Below are 20197 nucleotides of genomic sequence, written 5' to 3'. Positions count from 1 at the left end.
CTTTTCCATGCTACACGCCCTCATTTAGGTATCTGGCTGAGAGGAGACAAATTTATCATTGGCTGAGTGACAGGTTCCATTTACCCGGTCATTGTAATCTGTGATATGAAAAGTTGGGGATAATAACCCCTCCCAGAACTCCTTTGGGCTCCTTTATCTTGATCTATACAGCTTGGTTGTTCATACAGCTACAGTCTTCCTTCTAGTGAATGGATCACTGGTATCCTCGTCTTAGTCTGATATTTAAAAGAGACAGGGCTCCACAACCTGAATTGTTTTTTGGACAAATTGAAAAAGAGAGAAATGAAAATAAAACTATATAGTAACATCTGCGGACCCTGTAGTATGGAGGCATAGGTCAGGAATCAGCCCCTTTACTTGCCCTAAGAGAAAACAATCTCACAAGAAAAAACAAAACTAAGTTTCCATCTAAAAAAAGGGAAAGAGATAAAGTTCTCTTTTTGTATTTAAATCAGAGGTGGGTTTCAGCAGGTTCTGACCAATTTTGGAGAACTGGTAACAGAAATTTTGAGTAGTTCGGCGAACTGGTAGTAAAAATTCTGACTGGCCCCGCCCTCATCTATTCTCTGCCTCCCAAGTCCCAGCTGATTGGGAGGGATTGGGGATTTTGCAGTAACCTTTCCCTGGAGTGGGGTGGGAATTGGGATTTTATAGTATCCTTCCCCTGCCACACCCACCAAGCCACGCCCACCAAGCCATGCCATGCCCACCAAGCCACACCCACAGAATTGATAGTACAAAATTTTGAAACCCACCACTGATTTAAATAGTTGGAAGCAAGACAACAGTAAAGGAGATGAAATGAATGAGATGAGATCAGATGAAATTGCAGAAAACTATAAAGGAAAATAGAAGGCTCTGAAGTTTTTGGTTGGAATGTCCCTCCATTGAAGTTTTACCAGAGGAGCCATTACTGATTTTTTCCCCCTTTCCCTTGGATAATTGTTTGCACTTTCCTAAAGGACAAAAGCTCTTCTGCCTGGAAACCTGAGGGACTGGAGAAAAATCTCCCTTTTGCTATATAAAAAGAAAGCATCTCTTCCTCTACATAAAAAGAAAGCACCTCTTCCTCTACATGAAGATGTAGATTCAAATCAGATGCCAGATCTGGCTTGACAGTAAGTCTGTGAGGCCATACCTGTCCATTCACTCCATGTACATTATGTCTTTTTTTTTTCATATCTACCTGCTTATTGGAGAGTATCTCACACAGTGCTAGGTCATGATTTTTTAATTTTGTTGTGTTGAACAAGCAGAGATAGTCAGACATAAATACTAAACACATAATGGAGTCATCCACTATGCTAACCTAAGGCAAGCTGGCTATATTATGGTTTAGTCATAAAATTACATATGCTTCATTGCACCTAAAACCTGTCACTCATACATTTAATAGGTTACTTCTGGAAATTGATAAAATAAATTCCGGGTATACAAAACTTATCTGATTCTCATCTATCACTCACTAGACCTTGAAAGTTATTCCTGAGGATTATTTGAGGGATTTATATTTCCCCAAAGACTGCTTTGATTATGCCAATGGAATAACATTATAGATTGTTGGCCATTGGACTTCTGCCATTATGTTTACTTTGGCCATAATGCAAACCAAACCTCCTGAAATTATTTAACAGGATGGTTGAAGTGGTCGGTGTGTTAATGTTTCCATCCAGTATTATTTCTCGGCGTGCAAAGAGAGAATTGGGTTAGAAAAAAAAAACATGGTCATGTCTAGAAAATAATTGATTTGATGATGATATCTGGGTAACTAAGGTTTCTCGTCTGGTTTTATCCTACAATTTTCTCCTGATTTTTCCAAAGGCAAATGGCTTTTGAGAGATGCTGGGTGTGAAACATCAACTTTTTGCCAATCATCTGTTAACCAGCTGTTGGGGTGCTATGGAGGATTAATATTGAATTTAGATGATGTTAGTTGTGTCTGTAACACAGTTACAGAGAAGCAAAATACAGATGAGATTGGGAACAGTTTCAAACATAACTTTGATCATTATGGCCTTTGAACCTATATGTAGTGCAATGTCTGATAGTAGTCATGATATCACTTAAAGAACACATTGTGAGCAAAATTTCCAGTAAAATTTAGAAATAAAACTCAATATGAATTTTAGGACCATTAGAAGCTAGTAGATATATATATTGGAGAGCTTTCAGAGGATTCAAATATTTGTTTCTGTAATACATGCTAAGGTGTTGAAAATCATTGTTGCAAGATGTAGCAATGGTTTTAAAAAGAGGTATGATAAATTTCCTCAATAAATTTTCTCAAAGGTGAAACTTTCAAGATATATGTAAAAAGTGGTGAAATCCACATTTTTTTACTACCGGTTCTGTGGGCGTGGTTTGATGGGTATGGTGTGGCTTGGAGGGTGGGGCTTGGTGGGCGTGGCAGAGGAAGGATACTGCAAAATCTCCATTCCCACCCCACTCCAGGGGAAGGATACTGCAAAATCCCCATTCCCTCCTAATTCCTAGGGGAAAGATATTGCAAAATCTCCATTCCCATCCCATTCTGGGGCCAGCCAGAGGTGGTATTTGCTGGTTCTCCAAACTGCTCAGAATTTCCGCTACCTATTCTCCAAACTGCTCAAAATTTCCACTACCAGTTCTCCAGAACCTGTCAGAACCTGATGGATTTCACCCCTGCCTGTATGTTACCTTCAGTACTGCCTATGAAGTAGGACGCCTCTAATTACCAGAGGATGGAAAACTCAAGTGTGTGAGTATTGTTGCACTTCCGTTTGTGGACTGTTGAAGGAAATGCATGTTGGAATGGACCTTGGCTGATCTAATATATTACAGGTAGTCCCGATTTATGACTCCAATTGAGTCCTACATTCCTGTTGCTAAGCCAGGCAGTTGTCAAGTGATTCATGTCCCATTTTACGATCTTTTTTGCCATGGTGGTTAAGCAAATCATCACAGTTGTGAAGTGAATCATGTGGTTGTTAAGAGAACCTGGCTTTCCCCGTTCATTTTGCTTGTCAGAAACTCCTAGGAAGGTTGCAAATGACAGTCCCAGGACAATGGGCCACTGCAACCATCAAAAATGCATGCTGGTTGCCAAGCGCTCAAAGTTTGATCACGTAACCCCAGGGATGCTGCAGCTGTCATAAGTGTGAGAACTGGCCATAAGTCATTTTTTTCAGTAACTTTGAACAGTGATTAAAGCAATGGTTGTAAATTTAGGACTACAGTACTTGTATGCCCTTTTTCTTTAAATTCTAGAGATACTATAAAGCAGGGGTGCTATTCAGGTTCCAACAGGTTCTGGAAAACTGGTAGCGAAAATTTTGAGTAGTTCAGAAAACCAGCGAATACCACCTCTGACTGGCCCCAGAATGGGGTGGGAATGGAGATTTTGCAATATCCTTCTCCCAGTAGTGGAGAGGGAATGGGGATTTTGCAGTATCCTTCCCCTGCCACACCCACCAAGCCATGCTACACCCACTAAGCCATGCCCACAGAACTGGTAGTAAAAAAAAATTGAATTCCACCACTGCTATAAAGAGACTTTGATGCTTCTCTGTGTGTACTTAAACAACAACATTTTTCTTCCAAAGAAGAATATTTTATACCTGCTCTCTACTGTTTAATGTTGGCAGTATCTTTTTTATCTGAAATAGACAAATAGGGTTTGATCAATCATATAATGAACATATTCCTAAATATATTCCAAGTGTCATGAAACAAGCAGTCTCCCATAATGGTTAGTATATGGGTTTAATTTACAAAACAAATGATTGAGAAATAAGTTCTATTGTGTTCCATTGAGCTTTCTCTATATAAGTGAGTATCAAATTGCCATCAAAGCTAGCAGTATTGGATTGCAGCCAGATATTTGTTGATTATGAATAAGCATTCCAAGCAAATATTTTGATATTTCATTACCCTTTAGCTTGCTACGAATCCCTTACGTGCTTATGTGTTCTGCCCAGCCTCCACCCAGTATTGTGGCTTTAGCTTCATTCATTTTAATAGGTATAATTTGAAACTGCATTTTAAATACCAGCCAAAGAGAATAATTATAGAATTAATAAATCTATAAATGGATGCTCAAAAATTAATCTATAATAAAAGGAATCCAATTACTGTAGTATTAAACTTTTAATTCATAAGATGAACATGCCGTAGAAAGAGAATGGAGAGGTTTTTTGATGTGTTTTTTTTTCCTGTAATGCCTGTCACCAAAAGGCCAGGCTTTTGGATGCCTTATTAGGGAGTAAGATAGGCGATAGCTAAATCTAGGATCCTACCAGGAAAGCAACAAATATTTATGTAAAGAAAAAGAAATACTATCAGTTGGAAAGTGGGCAGCTGTTGGTCCTGCAGATTGCCAGGAATTGTAATTCCTGGAAACTGTTACATATCAGTATTTATCAGAGAATCTCTCTGGCAGATTCTGGAAAGACAGTAGTAAGTCTTCAAACCTTAACATGCTGAAAAGCCATTTCTCTTTTTCTCTCTCTGTTTCTTTTAAGAAATGTGTAGGTCTTAGATATTTCCTTACAGTATTAGTGAGTTTTAGCCATTTTGTGAAGTCTTCGTGATGGCTTTTGTAAGTGCTGAGGAATTAAATGTTGACATTCCAAGCAACCAAGGAAAAAATAGTTATTTTGCTTGATCCATCATGTCAGCTTTACAAGTAACAAGTAAACACTTTACTTTGTGGTTTTGTAACATTTTGATGGATGAATACTGAGGTCAGAGATACAATTAAAAGAATATTTTCCTGCTTTTAGAGATTCTTTCAGGCAGTATAGCTAGCATGCAAGGTTTTGAAGCGAAAGAAGTAATACACTTATCAGAACATGACATATTCATACAAGCTATAGTCTCGGTGTTGAATTACCAGTGAACACAGCAGTATTTATCAGAGAATCATGAACACAGATTACTAGTTTAACACTCATATTAAACTGGTTTTTTTTTTTCTGTTTTGCTGAAGGGAGCTTGTTATCAACCTCCACAACACGCTGCCAGATCCTTCTCTGTAATCTCTACTCTACCCTCCTTTATCTAAATTCTGAGAGTCTGGATTCATCTATTTGAAATGAAAAAGTTTTACTCCGGGAGGTGTTTAAAGCTGCAGCCACCTACTCTTAAGTTCCTGTCACTTGAAATCTTGTGAGTCATAGGAAATGCTCCTTCCCCAAAGGAACCAACTTTTAAATGAATGGCTCCAGTTTTTCCTTTTCAGCTAGGATTGCCCGGCTCAAGCAGTTTTGGAACATTAGGTGCTAGATAGCAATAGCAATAACACTTAAACTTATATACCACTTCACAGTGCTTTTATAGCCCTCTCTAAGCAGTTTACAGAGTCAGCATATTGCCCCAACAATCTGGGTCCTCATTTTACCCACCTCGGAAGGATGGAAGGCTGAGTCAATCTTGAGCCTGGTGAGATGATTGGAGTAATGAAGAAAATAAGAATTTTTGTTTTAGTAATAGCAACAAAATAAGGATTTCAGAGCCCAGTGTAATTGTAACCAGCTAATACAGTTGAGATTTGAATTCAAAACCTAGCACTCAGATCTGTAAACAAGTCTGAGTTAACAAAGTAATACAGAAAGCAGATACTGTATAATCTATTCAACAGAATAGATTTTTTTTTACATGACTAAATTAAATGTTCCCTGCCAACTTTATTGGTTCCCATTCTCCCAAGATTTTCTAGGCTTTTGGAGTGACCTCTTAAGTCAAGTAGCTTCCTTAAAGCTCTGCTTCTTGCAGGGCCCACAGCCAAATGTGTCTGAGAATAAAGAAACTTTTAACTTCCTCTCCCACTGAATTCTGCTTTCCTCACTGTCATTGGCAGGACAGACTCTGTATTTCAGAATATTTCAAAGTCTTCCAGCTAGCCAGCAGCCTAATTAAGAGCCCCTTAAGAGCCTTCCATTAATCCACTACAACAGTATATACAAAATGTTTTATATTTCCATTTTTTCCCATTATAATCAACTGTTTTGTTTTGTTTAGTTTTTTTTGTTCATAGAGAAAACATTATTGTATTCATTTAATTGGTTTCCAAAATTTTAGAGAAGTATTTTGGAACTCTTCAGCGTCATGAATATATATCCTTCTGGGAGAGGGAGAATTTTGAGAAAATGTATACCATAGTGGGCCAGTCATAGAACTGCCATTTAACCAGGATGGATAAAAATTAATGATTTTTTTTAAAAAAATAAAAAAAATCAGATTTTTTTAATTTAAATTGGATTTTTTTGATTTAAATCAGATTTTTTTTTATTTTTATCAAATTTATTTTAATAAAATGCTTTGGGAGTAAAAATCTATCTAAAGATAGTTTTCTATTTAAGATACATTAATAATTTAGTTTAATCAGCATGAAATGGACCTTAGTTATGTAGCATGAGGCTGTATATTCTGCAATATTGGGACTGTTGGTGAGTCAACAGCGGGTCAGAGGAGGAGCCGCTGCCAGAAAACAGATGTCAACTGCTCTTTAAAAATTATGATTTAAATCAAGTTGATTTAAATCAAGCCTTTTTACTAGTGATTTAAATCATGATTTAAATTGTGATTTAAATCAACTTGATTTAAATCAAATCCACCCTGCATTTAACAGAAGACAGGGCTCTTGTTCCTTTATTACCTACCTTAAAAATTGCCTGCCAGTGACTTCTGTAATCACTACAGCGCAAGGATATTATCAAATGCATTCTACATGGTTCATTTATTTCGGTCTTGCTTTTATTATTTTTACAAATAATTCAAGACAGTGAACATATCCAATGCACCTTCCTCCTCCTATTTTCCCCACAACAAGAACCCTGTTGGGTTGGGTTGGGTGGAGAGAGAGTGACCGGCCCAAGGTCACCCAGTTGACTTTCATATGTGCAATGTTCATATAACATTAATTGATTAATAGTTATATTAAGTAATTATAATCACTTATATTTATATTAATTATAATTATTTTAAATGTATACATTATTTTATTGCTTTTACTTATTTTTTGTTTTTAATTACATTAATTCTATCACATAGTATATTAATTATATTAATTATATCATATAGTTCAGGGGTGTCAAACTGGCGGCCTGCGGACCAGACACGTCATGCATAGGTCACACCCACCCCAGCTCCGCGAAGGGGAAAAACATTGCGGTACGTCACGTGACAGCAACGTGACGCCGCAAATTTGATACCTGTGATATAGTGTATCAATTATAACCATACTAATCAGCAATTGTTACATTAGTTTTCATTAGTAATTAGATGTTATTAATGAGAATTTGTAGAATCTGCCTCTGTGAATTTATGTACTTTTTTAACATGAGATTTTATCACTAATGGTGGGGGGGGGAGAACAAAATTAAAAGAGAGACTCAGATTCTGGAATTTCACAAACCATTTTGGTGGTGTTCAAAGGCATTTTGCCAATATACAGAATGATGGAAATGGCATTTTGTTTTGCAGCAAGTGAGCTGCAAATGATTTTAAATGGTTTTATTATTTAATGTTTTTATTTAAAAAGTTTTTTAAAAATCAGGCAAGAAACCTGGTCAACATTAAGAGAGTTATCTAGGGTTATGTTGGCACCTGTGGATTCCATGTTGTTTACCCCTATTAAGTTATGGTATTAACTGAAAGATTATATTTGAAAACCATGTTTGTTTGTTTGTTTGTTTGTCATGTTTATATGCCACCCATCTTACAGAATGTGACAAATATTATATACTTACAGATCCCTACTTCATTATTACCATTGAAAACAATACTTAATGACACAGTATAAATTATTTAAAGAATATGACATTTCCTGTGTTTTCCATTTTGCATCATACATTCACTTATTTTGACATCTAGAGGCATAACAGGAAGTAATTTGTAATTGGCTTAATATTACTTCACATTATGTGACTGATTTTTTCCCCTTTTTTAAAGCTCATAATGTTTGATATTGGAGATGAGGTTAATGTTTTTAGAGTGACACAAATGATTAGGTTAACAGGTTATGAAATGGGAGAACTTAAATAAATCACACAGATTTTCAGGGTTAGTCTGTATTATATTTACCAGATGACATTATAATTTATTGAAGTTACGTTTACAACCTACTTATTTTAAGAAAGAACTTGCAATTAGTATTTCCATTTTAGAAGTTATGGTTGCTGTACTAATGAATCCATATGCAAACAGACCTTGGTTTTCAGTGCTTTATGGCTGTTTGCAGTGCCCCACTGTTACCTGAATGTGATTTGCAACGTTTGTCGGTTTCCAGTTTACTTCTGGTTTTTGGCAAAAACAAACAAACAAACAAACATCACCATTGGGGAAAATTGATACACTAAATTGACCGCTGCAAAAAAATGTCAGAAAATCAGCTCTGGTCATTTGATGCCTTACCTTATGACGTCAACAACTTATGATTGTACTTCTGGGCTCAATTATGGTGGTAAGTTAAGGACTACCTGTACAAACTCTTTCCAGCTGTCCTTGTTTGTCAAGTTCTTTATTAAATACTCAAAACCATGGATTAAATTCTAGGAATGAGTGAGTGCCCTATGTTTGGTATGACAAAATACCAAACATTACAGTAGAACATTACAGTAGAACACTGCCCACCATAGAGTGAAACTGCCAGCCTTATCCAGGTGAACAATAGCAAACTGCCATGAGTTATATGATTTTGGTAGCATATAAATTAAATCAAGGATAGGATAGGATAGGATAGGATAGGATAGGATAGGATAGGATAGGATAGGATAGGATTCAGTGGTGGGTTGCCCCCGGTTCGGACCGGTTCGCAAGAACCGGTAGTAAACCCGGCTGGAGGCTCCGCCCACTGACCCGGATGTCATCAGGAAGCTTGTCAGACTTCTCTCTATGCCAGCGGTGAGACGCTGACAAAGCTTCTGTGAAGCGAGCGCATGTGCGTGTGGTCCCGTTGCGAACTGGTAGTAAAAGTAAGTAGGACCCACCCCTGATTGGATTGGTTTGGATTGGATTGGATTCTTTATTGGCCAAGTGTGATCGAACACAAAAGGAATTTGTCTTTGGTGCATACGCTCTCAGTGTACATAAAAAGACACGATACATTCGTCAAGAATCATAAGGTACAACACTTAATGATAGTCATAGGGTACAAATAAGCAATCAAATCATACTAGGAAACAATCAATATAAATCGTAAGGATACAAGCAACAAAGTTACAGTCATGCAGGCATAAGTGGGAGGAGATGGGTGATGGGAACGATGAGGCCCTTGGTGCTCTATGAACTTGGTTATTTTCTTGCAGAAATTCCATTATCCAAACTAGGTAACAGTTTTAGTACATCTAGTTTGGGTAATGAAATGTCTACAAGAAAACAACCAAGCAGAGAACAAACATCAAGAACACCCATTTCAATCTTGAGCTACAGATATTTTTCTCTATTGGTACCAAATAAGTAAGTCTCTGTTTGGAAAAAACTAAACAGAATATAAGTAATGCTATCACAGAGTGCTACACATGTGCTCTCACTAAAGCTATATCATATTGATGGCTGTCACATTTAACCCTACTGGGCTTATGATCATTTCAGTAATCTACTTGTTTTCAGAATGTATATCTGAACATGTTGATGAACCAAATATCATTGATGGATTATCAAAACTATTATCAATGTCAAAGGATTTAACCACAGGGTTTAGTTTTAATTTCAAGATATGTGGGAATGACCTTGAGAGACCAGGCAAAGAGATGCCTAGGGAATGGTCAGATAAGAGACAGCATAGCCTGCAGCTGGATAATAGGCAGAGCAAGAGGCTGAGAAGGGACCCTCCCCAAATTATTGGGCTGTAAAGGTGACAGCCAGAGATTTGCAAGAGTCTGTTAATATAACTTTACAATAAAATAGAATTAGGTCATCTGGTTGTGTTTCCTGTCTGGTGGAGCAGGCAAGACTGACATCAGTCTTGCAGGTGTGAAAGTACAATTCTTCCGCCATCACCTTTACATTCTGATACTTTAAGTAGGGTCTGTCCTGAGCCTTTTTCTCCACCCACTATGCAATTGTGAGCTATGCAGTTTCTTATCTTACCATTTCCTAAGCAGCATCTCTTTGTCTCTCAAGGTCATACCCATATACCATTACACAAGATGACCCACTTTAGATGTTGGCCTTGAGGACATACTCATTAAGGATGTGTAGTCCATCGTGTCCATCATTCTAACTCAAGGATTACAAATATTCATGTAGTAGTGAGAATGTTTTAATATAGTCAAAACTGAACAGAGGAGCAATTCACAATTATTTTTTTTGAACCAGTCTTTTAGATATCAGTCCCAGAAGTCAGCTGACATTTAATGGTTACTGGTCAGATTCAGTGTTACTGGGTTGCTGCTTTTGTTTTTATTCTTAATGGGATTAATCCTCCCTTTTATCCATCTGTCTGTCTGTCTGTCTGTCTGACATTCTGAATTGCATATGGATGATAAGCTTTTTGACCAGATAAAGACTGACCTGCTTAATTTTTATTAATATATTCTTATGTATAATATGTCTTCGAATCTATTATTTGGATTATAAATCAGGATGAGACATTCTTTATATCTTGCTCAATGTGAAGATTTTTTCCTTCTATTTTAAAAATCTTTTTAAAAAGAAAAATAATTGCTCATAAATACAGTATCTGCTTTTCTGTATAGGTCAGTGTTGGCAAACCTATGGAATGTGGGCCGGAAGCGGCACACAAAACCATCCTGCAAGGAATGTGTGGCCTCACTGGCTCCTCTTCCGCATTTCTGTGCACACACATGCGCCAATCAGTTGGCCATCATGCATGTGGGATCGCCAAAACCCGGATGAGCGATGTTCTGTTGCGCATGTGCGAGCTGGCACCCGAACGTCCGGGTTTACCTCATGCGCATGCGTGATGGCCAGCTGTTCGTCAGGCGTGTGTCCGTGCCAGAAACCAGAAATTTGGGTGCTGGCTGGTGCATGCGCAACAGGACGCTGGGTTTCAGTGCTCCCCTGCGCGTGACAGCCAAAGAGGCTGCACGGTCCAGGCAGGATGGTTTCATGTGCCATTTCTGGCATGCAGGCTGGCATGCGGTGACATAAAAGGTTGGCCATCACTGGTGTAGGTTCACAGAGATACTATCAGATGGTTATTTATTTTGCATGAATGTGTTTTGAGTTTATCACAGACTGTGCCATTATTATTGTCAGCTGTTTTTTTATCTGTAATAAACTTGTTATTTTTACTTGCCTTTTATGAAATCATTTGGGAGTTAAAGCAGTTTAAGAGTTTAATAAAATTGTTGATGTGAAAATAATAAATGATTAATATTTGCACTCCCCCCCCAAAAAATATATGTTTATTTATTTATCAAATGTTTATGCCTCTCATCTCACTGATACAGTGACTCTGGGTGGCTTATAATAAAAGTGTAAGTAAGTAAATATAGAGAGCTAGTTTAGATTAATTGTTGGCTTGCTAACTTGGCTTTGTAATAGTTAATAGTAATTTGTAATTGTTTTATTATAGCTGTGAACTATAGAACCTTGTTTATAATTTTTTTTGTTTGGTAATTAGTTTAATGTAATCAGAGTTGACTAAATCATACCGATGAATGGAAAGTTGCACTTCACATTTTAGGAACTGTATTTCTCCATTGCAGTTGTGATTTAGGGACATAAAGATTTTGTTAGCAGAAGGCAACACTACAAAGAATTAATTTAATTTAATTTAAATTACATTAAATTAAATTAATTAGACTTAAAGTACTATCTATAAAATTAATTTTATTATGCCTGTTACTGACTTTCATTTTATATATGTAAAATGGTTGAAGCTAGTCCAAGTGACAGCTTGAGTAAGGAATTAAATGTTGAAGTTTATGGGCTGAGTCCTCCTTCCATTTTCTTCCTGATGATAAATACTTATCTTTTAAAAGTAATGTAATCTGAAAAACATATGCATCCACTTTTAGAACCAAGCAAACCATACAGTGGCTTAGTGTGAATTAACAACTCAGCTCTGTCCTTCTTCACAGTAAAATATGATATGTATAAATTATTTATGGTTCATTTCTAATGCTGGTTGATTTATAGCCCTCATCACGCCTTGTGGTCTGCCAAGCAACCTTGTGTGGCCCACTGGCATTTTTTGAGAACTTAAACTCACTGCCACCAGACATTGTCACAATTGCCTAGGTTTTTATAGCCATCTTGACCCTGAAAGACATACTGCTAGGCACCTCCAACATATCCAGGCATTACTGATACTGCCAGCTCCTGTAATTCTACCATGCTGCTAGCTGCTGAAAAGCTGGTCAGCACACTAGCTGTTTCTTTGAAGCTTGCCATTAACTTTCAAGTATCAGTGTGGCTCCTTTTTCTCTTTGAATTCTGCAATTCTAGCCTATGTTGTACAAAATACAGAGACCTGAAAAGAAACTCAAGACAAGTACCCAGAAGATTTTCATCTGTAGGAAAGGTTGTAAAGAAGGCTTTCCTGTACAGGCTTTCAGATTATTTTGCAAATGCACCATTTTGGATTGAAAACACTTTGATGTTAAGTTCAAAAGAGTTGTTTGGAGAGAGAAATTGTTTTATATTTGGAAGTAGGTTACTTCGAACAGAACTATTTTGAGTTTAAAATGCATTCCACAAAACAAAATATTTCATATTTAAAACAACTGTTTTGAACTTGAAGTAGTATAATTCAAGGTCAGAATGTTTTGCGCACCACTATTTCCCTACTTTTTAGTTCTAAAATAAGAGGGGACCAAAAGGTGTGTGTTGATCTTTATCTGTATGTAAATATATAAATATAAAACACACATACATACATTATTTTACTTTCACTGTTCTCTCTGGATACTTAAATATTTGGATACTTAAATTTCTGGATACTTAAATAAAAATATTTACAGACCCCTCAGATCCTGGACATAAACTGGTTCAACTCCTACCCTCAAAACAATGCTATAGAGCACTGCACACCAGAACAACTAGACACAAGAACAGTTTTACCCGAATGCCATCACTCTGCTAAACAAATAATTCCCTCAACACTGTCAAATTATTCACTAAGTCTGCATTACTATTACTATTAATCTTCTCATCATTCCCAACGCCCATCTCCTCCCACTTATGACTGCATGAGTGTACTTTGTTGCTTGTATCCTTACGATTTATATTGATTGTTTACTAGTATGATTTGATTGCTTATTTGTACCCTATGACTATCATTAAGTGTTGTATCTTATGATTCTTGACGAATGTATCTTGCCTTTTTATGTACACTGACAGCAGATGCACTAAAGACAAATTCCTTGTGTGTCGAATCACACTTGGCCAATAAAGAATTCTATTCTATTCTACATAGACAAGAACTGGGAAATAAGAACTAGAAATATGAGTTTCACCTAGAGATGGAAGAAAAAAGAGGGCAGGATTGGACCTGTCCTCTAAGATTGTACCAAACCTGTTTAAGTTCTTTAGCAAGATTGTGGTTGGTAAGACTTTGATAAGATTCAAGTTATTCTTTAATCTTTCAGTATTGATTATACAATGAATCTGAATATGGTAATTTGACAGTTTCCTTCTCCCACCTCCAAAGATGATAGACTGCAACTTCAAACATAATTGCTAGTTGAAAGGCGTTTGAAAAAAGTTGAACTTAATTCAATAAAGACAGTGCCGATGAGGTTTCAGATATAATATTTGTTAAATTTATATTCCGTCTTTTCATTAGTTTATAGAAACATAGTTTTTATATGAAGTGTACATGATTAGCCATCTTATGAGCAGAACATAGGGAAAGCGTGCAACTTGATGTAACTGTAAGTCATTCCCATTTCTGAAAACAAGATGGTGAAAAATAGCCAAAGATAGCAATTTCTGAAACCTTTTGTGCCTTTCAAGAATTTCATTTTCTTGTACATACATCCATTTCATTTTCTGTGAAGACTGGTGCATGTCAAGCTCATTCTTTCCCATGGCCTCTAGAACAGTTGGACAGCAATTCTTATCCATAATGCTTAGGATAATAGGAGTTGTAGTTCTTTCCATCTGGAGGGTTTTTGGCTAGAGAAATTCATATAGCTAGGTGGATTCACATTGACTTTGGTTTATGCTACTTTTACTTTTACTGAGACTGATATCTCAGTAAAAATTTAAAAATACAATAAAAAATAGTAATTCTAATATTTATTGACATACATTGCCTGTACTTGAGCAAATAAAATTAATCATTTTAACCAATCAACAATTTTAGTAATGTTGCAATTGGAGCCAGTTACACTCCATATGTGAGCACTACTTGAAATTGATGGAAACCCTACCTGCACTACTAGTTTTATTCTGCTTGTAATTCAGACATTGTTCTCCTTACTGGATTTTTGCGTTAGTTAAATTCCTTAAAAGTTACTGTTTCTTAAGTGTACCACAAGATACGCTTTTATATAAGTGATTATTTTATTTTTTTATTTATTTATTTATTTATTTATTTATTTATTTATTAGTTCAATTTATATGCCGCCTTTCTCTGGAGACTCTGGGCGGCTCTGATATAACTCTTGCTATATCAGGCTCTGAAATATACCTGATGTGGAAGATATATCACTGGATGGCTGTTTAAGTTATTTTATCCTCTCAAGCATCTGAGCTATTATTAGTATGCCTTTTTAAAGAAATTATTTTTAACCAGCTTGTATTTTGCCCTTTAACATTCCAGCATAGAGACAGTGTACAGCTGTTTTAGAGTAAAGCTTAAAATCAATTATATGAAACTGCTACACTTCTTTAAACTATTTCCCATGTGAATTATGTTGCTGGACAAAATAAGATAATTTATAAAACAGTTACATATTTGTATCTTATAAACTTGACGGGTCATCTTAATTTTTTTAAAATTAAAGATTATTAAACTTTAAAAACTAAATTTAGTTGGCTTTGCTGGCTTTATTGGATAAGATTTAAAGCAAAAGTAGGAAATAAAGTCAGAGTGTTTAGCATTTGAAATGTTAAAAAATGGAACACCCATAGAGACTGATTTTTGAAGTACCAATAATACCTTAAAAATGAATCATTGAAAATAATTATGTCAAAGAATAGATTGCTCTAAATGAAACCACATTGTAATAAAATATTTGATACCCAGAAAGATTATTTAGTAGAATATTAACAGTATAATATTCTAGGTGAATATAAACATTAATTTGCAATGAAATAGACATATACAGAAGGAAGATAGAATGACGAAAAGAGAAATGTTTAAAGTATTGATGAGGGCTACTTGCAATTCTTGGTTTATTGTATTATAAATGATAATTCTAGAAGAAACGTAGCAGCCATTCTGGACAAATAGTTGTCCAATGTCATTTTTTTTTATTAAAAAGTTTTACAGAAGGTTTACATATTCCCCCCCTTCCCTACCACCCCAACCCCTCCCCTCCCTTACCCCCCATCCCTCCCCCCCTTTCCCCTTCCTATCCGCCCACCTCCCCCCCCTTCCCAGAACAAATTACAGGGTATAACATTCAACAAACATAATCCATCCTAATCTAAGTAATTATAACATTCAGCATCTCTTATTCCTTCAATTCCCTAATTACCCTGCTAACTTAATTACCTAAAAACACACCAAATATCTACATATTTATTCATAACCTATCTGCAACTTCTTATTCCGGTGTTTACTTTGGATATAATCTATCCATCTTCTCCAGTCCCTTAAATATCTTTCATTTGAATGTTCTTTCAAGTACGCCGAAATTTTTGCCATCTCCGCTAGGTTTGTTACTTTCATTGTCCATTCTTGGATTGTAGGTAAATCTTGCTTCTTCCAATATTGGGCCACCAACAATCTTGCTGCAGTTATTAAATTCAAAATCAAATTAGTCTATACCCAGCAGAAACAACTGTGGTGTAAATTTTAACCTCTTTTAAAAAAATGTTTTGTAAAATCTACCAAATTTTTATCCAGAACGCTTTAACCTTTTTACATGTCCACCAAATATGGAAGTATGTAGCATCCTCACAATCACATCTCCAACATTTTGGTTGTACATTCGGGTACATACAAGATAGTTTTTTTGGATCTAGATGCCATCTATAAAACATTTTATAAAAATTCTCCCTTAAGTTTTGCGCACCACAACCTTTGAAGGCAAGCTGTTCCATTGATTAATTGTTCTTACGGTCGGGAAATTTCTCCTTAGTTTTAGGTTTGAACTTTCTTTGGATAAGTTTTCATCCATTGCTTCTTGTCTTGCTCCCAGGTACTTTGGTGAATAGGTTGTCTTCCTCTTCTTTGTGGCACAAGGCCAGGTTACTCATGGGGGTCTCCTCTTTCTGAGAGTATCTGCCCCATCCTACCAGATCAGAAGGGTCCAGGTTCCTTTCCTGAATCAAGTGGGATCTCAGAAGAGTGCCCCTTCCCATGGTTGCCCCTATCTTATGGAACACCTTTACCCAGCAACTAACAATCTTTTTAGCCTTCCAGAAGATCATTAAAGTCTTTGCCCAGGCAATAAATAAAGGCTGAACTGTGGAGAGCTTTGGGGCCTTTTGGAGGTTGAGTGAGGTGCTGGGTTTTTAATTTTTATATGTTTATATAGGTTTCTTAGTTTTATTGCTGTGAGCCCCCCCACAAGATTGTCTGAAGATGGGCAGCCATACACATTTTTTAAAATAAATAATAAATGTAGTGTGACCCATGGGACGTCTATGGAAGAAGGAACTTTCCCACCACTATGAAAGAGAGAGATCATAGGTTACATTTCATGGAGTTGACGTTCTGTAATAAAGAACAATTTTAGTCCAATTAAGAAAGTTTGGCAAACTGATCAGTGGTGAAAGATATGATAACATTACTCTAATTCAGAGGTCTTCAAACTTGGCAGCTTTAAGACTTGTGGACTTCAACTCCCAGAATTCTCTGGGAATAGCATAGCATAGCATAGCTGGCTGGAGAATTCTAGGAGCTGAAGTCCACAAGTCTTAAAGCTGCCAAGTTTGAAGACCTCTGCTCTAATTCATTGTGATTATCTAGGAAGAATTTCTCATTGTTCCTTTATCTTGTTCCTTTATTTTGTAGAATACAGTATTCCATAGTTGAGCAACATTATTGAAAGAGAATATTAGCAATGGTGAATATATTTAATGCATTCCTGATGTGCGGAGTAGTAAGTAATAAGGAATTTGTCAAAATATTCTCCAGGAGGGGAAAAAAATAATTTCATTCAAAACGAATTGCAGTTATATTCATTTGCTAGAGTTTTGTTCCCTTTTTAACAATTTTAATATATTAATAGCATCTCTTGATATAATCTACAAAAAATTATTTTAAAAATGTATTTATATCACTGCTCACTAAGCCCACTGAGAACTCTGGTAGCATCAGAGCCAAAACTTTTTGTTCTGGTTCCTTGTATACATACAAATTTCTAAGATGTTTCATTTGAATTATCTTTTGCAATTGAATTATGCATTATTATGATTTCTCTGTGATAAACAGATTGTATCTTCCCTGCATATTAAAACTGTTTTTATCTATCCAAAAATGGCCATGCATAAAATACAGGATAACAACTCATATGGGTTTTTTTTTTAAATTGTTACAAATGTAGCCATTACAAAACTTGTGCATTGAATGTTGAAATAAGAATGGCCTTTGTTCTCATATCTTTAAGAAAATACATAAACTATACAAAGTGTCCATTGGGAATCAAGTGTGCTTTGCCCTTATTTAAAAATATTCCAAAAAGTTGCTAAATTGTAACCTAACTGAATTAATTTCATAGAACCAATGGAAGCAGTAAACAACGGGGAAGATATTTGCAGTTGCTATTAAGAAAATCTGTAAAGTTTGATATCTTTATATTTCTTAGGAATAGGTATTTTGGGAGGGCTGGAAGTTAGTGTAGCATTTTTTATATAGGAAAGCAGTTTGAAATTGGTGTTCATGAGTAGAAAGGAAAAAGTTAGCCCACCTCTTTCCTCACTATTTTTCCTCCTTTTTATTTTACATAAATAGTCACTTACTTGTTCGCATTTAAAGTAATTTTATTTTAATAATAATAAAGCCCATGGTTTGCATTTGCATATTTCATGGACCATTAGGTAATGATTTAAAGATATATTTACAAACCTTTTACTGTATGACACAAGATAAGATATTTTATTTCTTAAAGAATTTAAAAACCACATCTAAAAACACAGTAGCAAAGCAAGAAATTTTGCAAAAGGTTATATTGAAGCATACATAAAAGCTCCATCCACTCTCTAAAAGTTGTCTCTTCCAAGGTGAGGTTTGCCCCAACTATTATGGCCTTCCGGAAAGACCTTAAAATTTGTTTTTGTTTTTTTCAGCAAGCCTGGGAATCTTCTGGTGATAGAAAGTCCACATGTTGATGGTATTATGTGTAATATTCTCCCACTTGTGGTTGTCTTTTTAATTCTATTTCATTGTTCTTAATGGATTTTGCAGTGGGTTTTAATAGTAAGTTTTATTGTATGCTATCTAGAGTCACTTTGTGTGAGATCAGCAGCTATGTATATCTGATAAATGTGTTGGAATCATGTAACAAATCAGAAACACATGTGTTAGGATAACGTAACATTGCTATAAGCATATCTATTTATGTGTAGCAGTTTTATTTAAAATTCTCTCAATAATGGTACTTTTTTTTCCTCGATGACAACACTTTGAGGTTCTACGAAGTATTCTATGTTGTATGTTATAAAGATTTGGAATTTTGTCCTGATTTATACTAATGATTTTTATCTCTCTCTTTCTAGATGTTACATCTTGGGACAAGTTGACAGTATCTTTCAGATGAACCTCTGCTTAAAAATATGCCATTTGTACATGCTACTCAGTCTTCTTGAAACATGGGTGAAAAAGACAACGATAAGTACAACCAAGCTAATCAAATATTTGAAAGCTTTGTTCAAGCTCAAACATGCAAAGGTTCGATACAGGCTTTTAATATTCTCACTCGCCATCTTGAATTAGATCCTTTGGACAACAGGAACTTTTATGTCAAACTTAAATCAAAAGTGACCAGCTGGAAGGCCAAAGCTTTGTGGAATAAGCTAGATAAAAGGGCAAGCCATAAGGAATATAAACGTGGAAAATCTTGTACAAACACAAAGGTAAGGTGAATTTTGTACTTTATTTTGAATCTGATCCTGCTTGAATAAATCAGGCGACCCTCTGATTTTATAGAAGAAATTTTGGGATACTTCTTTAGGTTTAATAATATTTCTGCACAAATTTCCTCTTATGGATAAAAGTTCAAAAGTTCCTATGCTTTGCTATTCATACATACTATGTACATCTGTTTTTTAGTATTTGAAAGTTGAACATAATACATACTTGTAAATTTCTAGTTGCTTTAATCTGTACTGTAAATATAACAAATAAAACAAAACAAATTCAAATGTTAATTTTAATATATTAAAATATATGTACTTGCTTCATCTACTCACCTTTTGAGGAAGATTATTGTCATATTTAACTTGCATTCAAAGTCAATGCACAATGCATTCAAAGTCAAAAATGCAAAGTGTGCTGGGAATACTTAATAAGAAACAAAGCAGCTTTTTTGTTTCCACTGTCAGCTTTCATAAGAACCTGTGAGTGAATGGTCACTAGGTAGGTGGAAGGGAAACATCCTTACTGAAAAACTGAATTCATTTGCATCCAATTAGGGTAAAATCCTCTGTTTCAAATGCAGGAAATCAGGAGTCCAGGCAGTTCAAATGAATATAAGGGTTTATTGCAAGCTTAAGCTCTCTACAAGAATCTGAATTACTAACAGTCAAAGGCACTGTTGACAAAAGAGTCAACAGAATTCAAATGGACTGGACTTAGATCTTTTGTGGACATGAAGGGATTTGAGACTTGTGATGTGTTTGACTCCCTCCCTTAGGCTCATCCTGGTTATCTTCTACACTGTGAATCTAACATATTAATACAATTAGTCCTCTTAATGACAGTAATTAGGCAACTCTGTCGATAAATAAAGGGGTTGTGAAACACAATGTTATATAATCGCATCAACTCATGTAGTTTCAGTTGCAGTTGTTGAGCTAAAAAACTGTGCAGGATTCACTTAATATCACAAGATTAACATTTTGATCCTCCTGCCAGCTTCCCAATGACTTTACTTGTTGGAAGCAGACAATGAAA

At 35.6% G+C, this 20197-nt stretch overlaps 1 protein-coding gene across 6 annotated transcripts in view; it reads left to right on the top strand.

Moving 5' to 3' along the window:
• Nucleotides 1–20197, top strand: part of MICAL2 (microtubule associated monooxygenase, calponin and LIM domain containing 2) — a 78291-nt gene that overhangs the window by 7534 nt on the left and 50560 nt on the right. For 4 of the 6 annotated variants that reach the window (XM_087878689.1, XM_034417101.3, XM_087878692.1 and 1 more), the window contains exon 2: nt 18802–19158. In XM_087878689.1, the coding sequence (XP_087734815.1) occupies nt 18895–19158 (264 nt within the window). In that variant the 5' untranslated portion in view covers nt 18802–18894. Of the gene's footprint in view, nt 1–18801; nt 19159–20197 lie in introns of those variants that run through there. The other 2 variants (XM_087878683.1, XM_087878696.1) reach the window with 1 other exon arrangement.

The sequence above is a fragment of the Pantherophis guttatus genome, chromosome 1 (assembly GCF_059756535.1).
Source record: "Pantherophis guttatus breed Tessera chromosome 1, ASM5975653v1, whole genome shotgun sequence".
NCBI lineage: Eukaryota > Metazoa > Chordata > Lepidosauria > Squamata > Colubridae > Pantherophis > Pantherophis guttatus.
The sequence above is the reverse complement of the archived record's forward strand: the minus strand, read 5'-3'. Positions and strand labels throughout refer to the sequence as shown.